General features: G+C 48.1%; 1 protein-coding gene across 1 annotated transcript in view; it reads right to left on the bottom strand.

Annotated features, from left to right (window-relative positions):
* The window catches only part of MPZL1 (myelin protein zero like 1), a 39,051-nt gene that overhangs the window by 7,484 nt on the left and 21,567 nt on the right, over positions 1-10,000 (bottom strand). Inside the window, 3 exon segments of the mRNA XM_077484408.1 lie at positions 287-389; positions 391-411; positions 413-666. Of these exon segments, the coding sequence (XP_077340534.1) occupies positions 287-389; positions 391-411; positions 413-666 (378 nt within the window).

The raw sequence follows: 10,000 nt of genomic DNA on the forward strand, positions 1-10,000 counted from the left end.
AACCTAGGCAAGAGATACTAAGACACTGGACTAAAAAGCAAGGAAGGCATTTTAAATTAAAAATAAAATAAACAGGAAAAAACAACATCTTTAAAAATGATGCAGTTCTACATTGTGACATGACAACATCCATGAAGACTTGGAAAAGTGTCTAGACTCAATTTAAACTATACTCCAAAATGTAACAAATAGACAGAATTTAAAACCCGACAAAAAAGATAAAAACCTTTCCCATTGTTTTTTCCAGAGTTGGATTTTATGCAACCATTCCAAGCCTGCTCCTTACCTTTCTCCACCACACGGAGCTTCAGTTCCTTGGGTTTGCCTCCTACATCATTGGGCATTATGACCTCACATATATAGGTGCCATTGTCCTTGAAAGTCACTTTTATCTATCTGAATAGAGGCGTCCCTTCTTATTGAGGTCCCCAATCCAGGTGGTGCGTTCTTTGAAGCGGCTGTCTGACGGGTAGGGCTTCCCACCCATATACACTAGGATCTTCACTGGTTCTGATGTGCTCCCATCGTCTTTGAACCTCCAAATGATGACGGTTGTGCTGTGGACCACCTCGGATGACTTAAAAGTGCAGGACAATTTGGCTAGGGTGCCGTTTTCTACAGTCAGTTCTCCTGGAGTGTACACCTCTACTGAAATGCAGGGATTCACTGCAAAAAATAAAAAAAGGAGGAGAACAGAGAAGACTTAATTAGGCTCAAAACAGGAATTTCTTAGATGTTATAGCCCTTTTAAAGTCTGACACTAGAGAGGAAGGACAACCTCGCACATCCCCACCATACGTCCGATCCCCTGAAGGAGATCACACATGGTCCGCTACAGTAATGACCCTCTCACCTGTGCCCCTTGCTCTGAGCCCCCAGTAATCCCCATCCTCCAGGGGCAGCAGTGACACCCAGCACTGCTCAGACTACACCCAGCCTTTCCTCCCTGCCCACTACTTATATCGATCAGATGAGTGCGGTGATTGGGATCAGCTGCAGCAAAGCTCCCAGCCGGAGGACATGGTGGAGGATTTCCCTCTACCTGCGATCACCGGACTGCATGCATCGGGATTTTCAATCCACCCGCGAATGTCTCTGGGCACCAATCACAGGTGGTCTGGCCTAGAGGTCATGTGACCCATGTAGCGATCCAGCAACTTCGCTAGCATGCCTACAGAGAGGGCTCTGCGTACTGGCTGTGGCACGCGTGCCATAGGTTCGCCATTGCTGGCCTAGGTGAATGCCCTGCAAAGGTCCTCCCTTTGCCTCCTTACATATGCACGTCACATATCCCAGGAGGCATATCGCCTTAACAAATGAGGGGGGCACACTCATCAGGAGGCATGCCGGCTGAGCCAGTAAGAGCCGGGTGGCCTCTTGATGTCACAATTAACATGGCGGAGCAAGACCAAGAGGTGGCAGAATACAAGAGGATTTCAGTGGGACAAAACCAGATCATCTGGGCGGGTATCAGAAATGTGCCACCCGAAACACACGGTAAGAGGCAGCGGAAGATCCTTTTTAAGGTCAACCTGTACAACACAAACAGGGGGCCATCACTGTTGACCTCCATCTGGAACTGCAAGTTGCCCGTCTAGTCAACGGTCCTTTAAAGCATGCCGGTGTCCCATCATATAAGGTCCCCCATCCAATAGTGTCCGCTGTGTACTGCGCATGCGCAGTACACAGAAACACAGATTCCGAAAATCGCCAAGGATGAACGGCGCCTGCGCCATGAGTCCAGGTTCTATCCCCACCATCCAAGTGGACATAGAGCAGGAATATAAAAGAGCCGAGCCCAAAGCGTGGCGAGCAAAGCTCGCCCGCGAGGGGCCCTCTAATATTCACAACCCTATGTCCGCTTGGATGGTGGGGCTACCACCTCCACTCACGGCGCAGGCGCCGTTCAGCTTTGGAGATTTTCCGAAGCTTTGTCTGTCGGACACTATATGGCAGAACACCGGCAGTAAAGTCAGAAATCCCATCATTTACTCTCAAAAGAATGAGGCTTTTTCAGAAAAATATCCGCAACGGCAGAATTCACCTTTCCTTCCAGTTTTAAGGATCACTGAAAGTAATATATACATTTTCCCCAAGTACTCACCAATACCGATTAACGATACTTTTTTTGAATGTTATGTGACAGTTTTCAAACCACAATACAGATTAGGTGGCACTGACAAGTACTCACACAAATGCTCGGTATCAATCCTCCAAATGTAGTTAGAGATGGCTGCACCTGGTCTGCAATTGATGCAAAGCAATCAGTTCCCACTGACCATACATATAAGCAAAGTCCAAAGAATTGCTTGCTTTGTTTATTTGTTCAAAGATTTGTAAAGTTACATCTCAGAAAGATGTTAAAAGATTTTACGAAATCTTTTTGAACAAACACTTCGGCCCCTTTCACACTAACGTCCCGTTCAGGCCCGCCTGTCAGTTTTTCAGGCGGACCTGAACGGGTGCTCCATAGAGCTCTATGGAGCGTCGGATGTCAGCGGTGACATGTCCGCTGACATCCGACCCGCTCCGATCCGAAAAAGTGTGACGGAGGAAAAAGCTATTTTTCCATCCGTCTGCGGATCGGATGACGACGGGCACTGCGGTCCGTCGTCATCCGATCTCCCATAGGGGAGAGCGGCGCTGTGACAGGTCCGTCCCTGCACAGTGTGCGGAGACAGACCTGTCATCTCCCTGCTCAGCGGGGATCGGCGGAGTGATCCCCGCTGAGCAAACGGACATCCACGGGGCGGATCAGAACTGATCCGCCCCGTGTGAAAGGACCCTTCCTGAGATGTAACTTTACAAAAGTGCAGTTGGAAATTATATCTTTACACACACATACACACACACACACACACACTTTTGCTGTCTGTCCTATTGGAGAGATTTACATTCACTTCCTGTCCCATAGCCAAACAGGAAATACACACACACACACACACACACACACAAACTAGTGTCCCCATTGGAAGATTTTCCCCCTCTATTACTTTTCTGACAATCCAACATTTGGGAATTTCTTTTACTGATAATGGTAAACAGGATAAACAGAGAAAAGAATCTCCCCAACGGGGTCACAAACAGCATTATAAATGGATTAGGTGTTCTAATACCTCTCCATTTTATACAAAACTAAAAATAGTGAGCCATTATTCCAAAACATGCCCACCACCTCTAAGCAAAGCACCCTCTGGTGCCCCTAGGTTTACCATTACTGCCCTAAGGACCATCACCACCAGTCTTTAAAAATACTGACACTTCCAGACATGGTGAGTAGTGGGGAGCACATGCCATAAAACATGCAACTGTCAACAGCCAACAACTTCTCTGAAAGCATAGTCAACTTCCCCCCCCCCCCTTTTTTTTTATTGCAGTGAAGTTTTAGTAGACAGGCTAATGAGTCTAATAAGTGTTGTCTTCTTTCCTTATAATGTCGGAGACTCCTGTGCTTTTTGTGGACTTTGGATGTTGGACCCGACCTGTCCTGCTTCCTGCTCAAATACTGACTGCAGGGCGAGTCAGCTGGGGGCATGAAGTGCGTAGGAAGCAGATGGCGAGGAAACATTTCTGCTTGTATCCCTTTAGGGAAGGAGAAGTAAAGAAGTACCTAGTATAAATTATTTCCCCATATCTATATTGCTGACATACTATGACAGCTTAAAGAGAACAGCGATCTACAGTATTTACAGTGCAACATTCTAATGATTAGATACATAGTTACTCAGGTTGGGGGAAAAAGTAACAGCATATTCATATTTACTAAAACAGGAGAGTGCAAAATCTGGTGCAGCTCTGCATAGAAACCAATCGTGTTTCATTGTCAAAGCTTAACCACTTAAGGGGCCTATTTTTCAGACTCGGTTTTCAAGCAAAAAAAAAAAAAAAGATTTTAAACTTGTAAATTAATTAGAACCCCCAAACATTACATATACGGAATTATTTTTTTTTAACACCCTAGAGAATAAAATGGCAGTTGTTGCAATACTTTGTCACGCCGTATTTGCGCAGCAGTCTTACAAGTGCACTTTTTTTTTTAGAAAAAAAAAAAAAGACAGTAAAGTTAGCCCAATTTTTTAGCCCAATTTTTTTATATTTTGTGAAAGAGAATGTTATGCTGAGTAAATTGAATAAACATCCTTTTTAATAGAAAAAAAGCATAACAGGTCCTCAAATATGAGATCTGGGAGGTCAAAAAGACCTCAGATGTCATATCCATAATAAAAAGTAATTAGAATTTTTTTTTTTTTTTTTTTTATCAGTGGTCTCCCGCCACTGATAAAAGTGATCTTGCGGTGAATCCGCCGCAAAGACCATTTTCTTAAAGAGAAACGCACGCCGTTCCTGAAAATACCAGGGTTACGGCAGTTAGCTGCTGCCATAACAACGGTATTTAGCATCAAATTACCGACGTACAGGTAGAGCGATTTATGTGAAGTGGTTAAAGAGGCGTTCCGCCTGCCCCTTTAAAAATGAAAAGTCAGCAGCTACACATACTGCAGCTGCTGACTTACCATAAGGACACTTACCTGTTCTGGAATCCAGCGATGTCAGCGCTGCAGCTGATGTTTTCAATAGCTGCCGGGTGCTGCGGCCGCGGCCATTGCTGGTAGGGGAACCCAGCAGCGTAGCCTTTTGGCTTCACAACCGGGTCTCTACTGCGCGAGGCACTCTCACTGGCCCAGCTGCTGATGTCATTTGCCATGGCCGAAAGAGAGAGCGTGAAAGAGCGAGAGCGCGTGCGTGCGTGTGTGCGTGCGACAAAAGAAAAAAAAAAAAAAAAGAGCGCCAAGCCGCGGCTCCATGTCTGAACGGACACACACAGCAGCGGCTTGGCTCGGGTACAAGCTGTTTGATAAGGGAGCACCACCCGGCATGGGCCAGATTTTTTTATTTAAATCGGATATCTTTAGCAAAATTTTAATAAAATGCTTTGGGAGTAAAAATCTATCTAAAGATATTTTTCTAATTAACCATGATCCGATATCGCGGTTTTACTAACCTGACAGCTTATTATAAATAGGAAACCTTCATTTTGTTTGCAAACATTAAAGATTCTAACAGCAAGAATAAGTCCTTACATTTAAAGAGCACCTTCCATTTCACCATGGCAGTGCCTGTTAGCGGCATCCACTCACCCGCTGCTGCCACGCCCCTCACCTTGTTGCGTCACTGCCGCATCACCAGCCGTCCCATTGACATGAATGGGACGGTCGGTGAGTCACCAGCGGGTGAGAGGAGGAGCCGCGTCGGGACAGAAATGACAGTTGCCTTTTAAAAATGATGATTTAAATCAAATCCATCTCCGATTTTAACTGCAATATAAGCAGTTTGCCAGGAGTCCCACTTTGAGACATTGTGCAGAGGATGATGGGAATAGAACCTATGGAAGGATTACAGATAATTCCACAGTAGAATAATAAATAGGCCAATAACAAGGTTGTTTACTTTCAGCCTAGAGAATGTAATACTCACTTGTTTTACGTAAATGCCTCTCTCCCCCTCCCCCCCAGCTGGTGAAAAGTTTATTATAAACATTGTACTGTCAGATAAACCTTGCAGAGGGTCGGTAAGTAATATGTGCATCATCGGAGGAATACGGATTCTTTCCCAGCACACAGATGACAAAGAACGCCGTTTTACCAGCTAAAGAGTTTGTATTTCAGTCCATAAAGCTTTGATATACAGCACAGCACAGCCAGGCAGACGACACGTTCATACAAAGAACACAGTGCTGTCCGCTCTCTACACATCCAAAGAGCAGCAGAAGACTGATTATGTCTTCCTTCTGCACACAATGCTCTATCCACTTTACAGCATTTTCCTTGTCTACACAATAGCACATATCTCATCTGGTTGGCTCCCAGAGGGGATTGGAGAGAAAAGGAGCAGGAGAGGAGAGGAGTCGAGGCGAGGTGAGGGGGGAAGCAGGAGAGGAGAGGAGTCGAGGCGAGGTGAGGGGGGAAGCAGGAGAGGAGAGGAGTCGAGGCGAGGTGAGGGGAGAAGCAGGAGAGGAGAGGAGTCGAGGCGAGGTGAGGGGGGAAGCAGGAGAGGAGAGGAGTCGAGGCGAGGTGAGGGGGGAAGCAGGAGAGGAGAGGAGTCGAGGCGAGGTGAGGGGGGAAGCAGGAGAGGAGAGGAGTCGAGGCGAGGTGAGGGGGGAAGCAGGAGAGGAGTCGAGGCGAGGTGAGGGGGAAGCAGGAGAGGAGAGGAGTCGAGGCGAGGTGAGGGGGAAGCAGGAGAGGAGAGGAGTCGAGGCGAGGTGAGGGGGAAGCAGGAGAGGAGTCGAGGCGAGGTGAGGGGGAAGCAGGAGAGGAGTCGAGGCGAGGTGAGGGGGAAGCAGGAGAGGAGAGGAGTCGAGGTGAGGGGGAAGCAGGGGAGGAGAGGAGGCGAGGTGAGGGGGAAGCAGGGGAGGAGAGGAGTCGAGGCGAGGTGAGGGGGAAGCAGGAGAGGAGAGGAGTCGAGGCGAGGTGAGGGGGAAGCAGGAGAGGAGAGGAGTCGAGGCGAGGTGAGGGGGAAGCAGGAGAGGAGAGGAGTCGAGGCGAGGGGGAAGCAGGAGAGGAGAGGAGTCGAGGTGAGGGGGAAGCAGGAGAGGAGAGGAGTCGAGGTGAGGTGAAAGCAGGAGAGGAGAGGAGTCGAGGCGAGGGGGGAAGCAGGAGAGGAGAGGAGTCGAGGGGGAAGCAGGGGAGGAGAGGAGTCGAGGCGAGGTGGAAGCAGGGGAGGAGAGGAGTCGAGGCGAGGTGGAAGCAGGGGAGGAGAGGAGTCGAGGCGAGGTGAGGGGGAAGCAGGGGAGGAGAGGAGGCGAGGTGAGGGGGAAGCAGGGGAGGAGAGGAGGAGAGGCGAGGTGAGGGGGAAGCAGGGGAGGAGAGGAGGCGAGGCGAGGTGAGGGGGAAGCAGGGGAGGAGAGGAGGCGAGGCGAGGTGAGGGGGAAGCAGGGGAGGAGAGGAGGCGAGGTGAGGGGGAAGCAGGGGAGGAGAGGAGGCGAGGTGAGGGGGAAGCAGGAGAGGAGAGGAGTCGAGGTGAGGGGGAAGCAGGAGAGGAGAGGAGTCGAGGCGAGGTGAGGGGGAAGCAGGGGAGGAGAGGCGAGGTGAGGGGGAAGCAGGGGAGGAGAGGAGGCGAGGCGAGGTGAGGGGGAAGCAGGGGAGGAGAGGAGGCGAGGCGAGGTGAGGGGGAAGCAGGGGAGGAGAGGAGGCGAGGTGAGGGGGAAGCAGGGGAGGAGAGGAGGCGAGGTGAGGGGGAAGCAGGAGAGGAGAGGAGTCGAGGCGAGGGGGAAGCAGGAGAGGAGAGGAGTCGAGGCGAGGGGGAAGCAGGAGAGGAGAGGAGTCGAGGCGAGGTGAGGTGAGGGGGAAGCAGGAGAGGAGAGGAGTCGAGGGGGAAGCAGGGGAGGAGAGGAGTCGAGGCGAGGTGGAAGCAGGGGAGGAGAGGAGTCGAGGCGAGGTGAGGGGGAAGCAGGGGAGGAGAGGAGGCGAGGAGAGGGGGAAGCAGGGGAGGAGAGGAGGAGAGGCGAGGTGAGGGGGAAGCAGGGGAGGAGAGGAGGCGAGGCGAGGTGAGGGGGAAGCAGGGGAGGAGAGGAGGCGAGGTGAGGGGGAAGCAGGGGAGGAGAGGAGGCGAGGTGAGGGGGAAGCAGGGGAGGAGAGGAGGCGAGGTGAGGGGGAAGCAGGGGAGGAGAGGAGGCGAGGTGAGGGGGGAAGCAGGGGAGGAGAGGAGGTGAGGTGAGGGGGGAAGCAGGGGAGGAGAGGAGGTGAGGGGAGGAGGGGATGGGGAAGCAGGGAATAGGGGAGGAGAATCAGGGAGGAGGGGAGGAGAGTGTAAACCCTAGAATCTCCTCTTGTCCATTCTCAGAACGCATTGTATGAAAAGAATAGCACCCTTTTTATGAGGGGAGAGTAAAGAGAAGGCAAATGTCAGGAGCAGCCGCAGCTCCACATTCCTGCGTGCCAAAAATACAGTGCTGGTTGCAGGATCAGGTAGGAGCGAAACAATGATTTCTACAGTAAATAGCCACCTGGACCTGGGATAGTCTTTATTAGAGGCAACATCTGACTTGGGGACCTACTAAAATATTTTTTGTTCCTCAGAAGTTCGACTTTAAGGCTTCATGTACACGGGACATATGAATGATTTAACTTGGCAGCTAGAAACCGGTGTCTAAAAATGTCCGTTTAGCCACGTTTGCGTCTAGAAGTGTTTAACCTTTTTTTTTTTTGGGTTAAAATAAAAAAAAACAACATCTGTAAAACGAAACGCTGCTAAACGCGAGTTACTGCATTTACAAGTTATTACAGGCATTTGGCTTCTCAAATGCCTCTGAAGATCATTTTGAACCCATTTTTTTTGCGTTCCAAAAAAGCTTCTAAACTCACCTGCCTAGAAACGACCTCATGTGCATCATCATCGTTTTACCATCAGCAGCACTAATAAAATCATGACCCTGTGTACATGTGCTGATTAGATAACAGAGGAGAGTTCAGAGGCAGCTGAAAAAACACACGCCCAACTGCTCCTAAACGTCCGTTTACCAGCAGCAGTGTACATGGGGCCCAACTGTAAGTGGTGTCACCCGCCTGGCTCTGCTGTGTGGCAGTGCTGTGTAAATATCAAGGCTGGATGGACAGAAACACAAACCATTTAGCAGGTAAAAATGCTGCCGTATACCGTATGCATTTCATCTGTATTTAGCGGTTTGCCTGCAGCTAAGCTTTAAAAGTGAGCAAATGCACAACCCTTGTATCTTTAATTGCTGCCATATATTGCTACAGATCTGGAAACACACCAAGAGCTGGAAAAAAAAAAAAAAAAATGCAGCAGGAATTTTTTAAATGCCATCAACTACCCCTAAATAATGAGATTCTCGTATGTGGCGTGTGCTTTCCATGGGGTAAAATAAAATAGCGTATTGCTGGAAACCGCACAACCCGTGAACCCCCTAAACAGGTTTTACAATTGCTAGGAAATCTTTAATAAGCCTGCAGAGAAAAGGCGAGATGTCTCCACTTTAAGAAAATAAGCATCTGATATTCACAGATAGGAAATGCTGAAAACAAGTAAATATGAAAGAAAAAAAAAAAAACGCAGTTAGGGCGGCAGCTGCTGACGCAAGACCATTCGGTGAGAAGGGGAGGACAGGAGAGATGGAGCAACGCTGTGATTTAGAGAGATCTCAGACAAAATTTCACAACTATCCAAGAAAAAGCCTTGAATAATGACTCGAGCTTCCTGCCTTCCATCGGTTTACATGCAGTCAATGACACACAGAGTGTTGCAACTCCGGAGATTAAGGAGCAGATGTGTCCGCTTGCTTTTTTTTTTTTTTTTTTTTTTTTTTTTTTTTTTAAGGAGATCAGCAGTTGGGCTCCTTTAAAGCAAACCCAGTCTCTGCTCGAGCAATGGATTTATTTCAGTGATCCCCTCAGTAGCACACATAGGCCGCCGGGATCCAAGAAATATCCAGTACTTCCAGGAATGGGGGAACATGCAACAGCGCTGATCATTGGCCCAGCAGAGTCACATGGGGGTTTAGTCTTCCGCCCCGTGTAAACTCTCACTGAAGCAATTTGGACTATAGACAATGTTCACTTTTAGCAGCTGAATGGGGGATATAAAAAAAAAAAAAAAAAAAGAAAAGTCTCTTGTCTGGTCCCGCATTGGCAAATTATAGGTTTACGTTCACCTGTTGAGGATACTGAGTATACTACAAACCCTTGAGAGAAGAAAAAAAAAAAAAAAAGAAGAACAAACAAACAACAACACTTTAACCACTTGCCACCCAGGGCAGATCTGGCATTCTTCTCCTACATGTAAAAATCATAATTTTTTTCTAGGAAATGACCCAAAGCTCCCAAACATTACAATATATATATATATATTATAAATTAAAATATTAAATATATATTATACAAATTAAAAATAATATATATTTATATAAATATTTTTAATGTATATTAAAAAAATTATACATACATACATACATACATACATATACACACACACACACGCACACATA

The sequence above is a fragment of the Lithobates pipiens genome, unplaced genomic scaffold (assembly GCF_037356315.1).
Source record: "Lithobates pipiens isolate NorthernLeopardFrog02 unplaced genomic scaffold, aLitPip1_a1.2 Scaffold_16, whole genome shotgun sequence".
Lineage (NCBI taxonomy): Eukaryota > Metazoa > Chordata > Amphibia > Anura > Ranidae > Lithobates > Lithobates pipiens.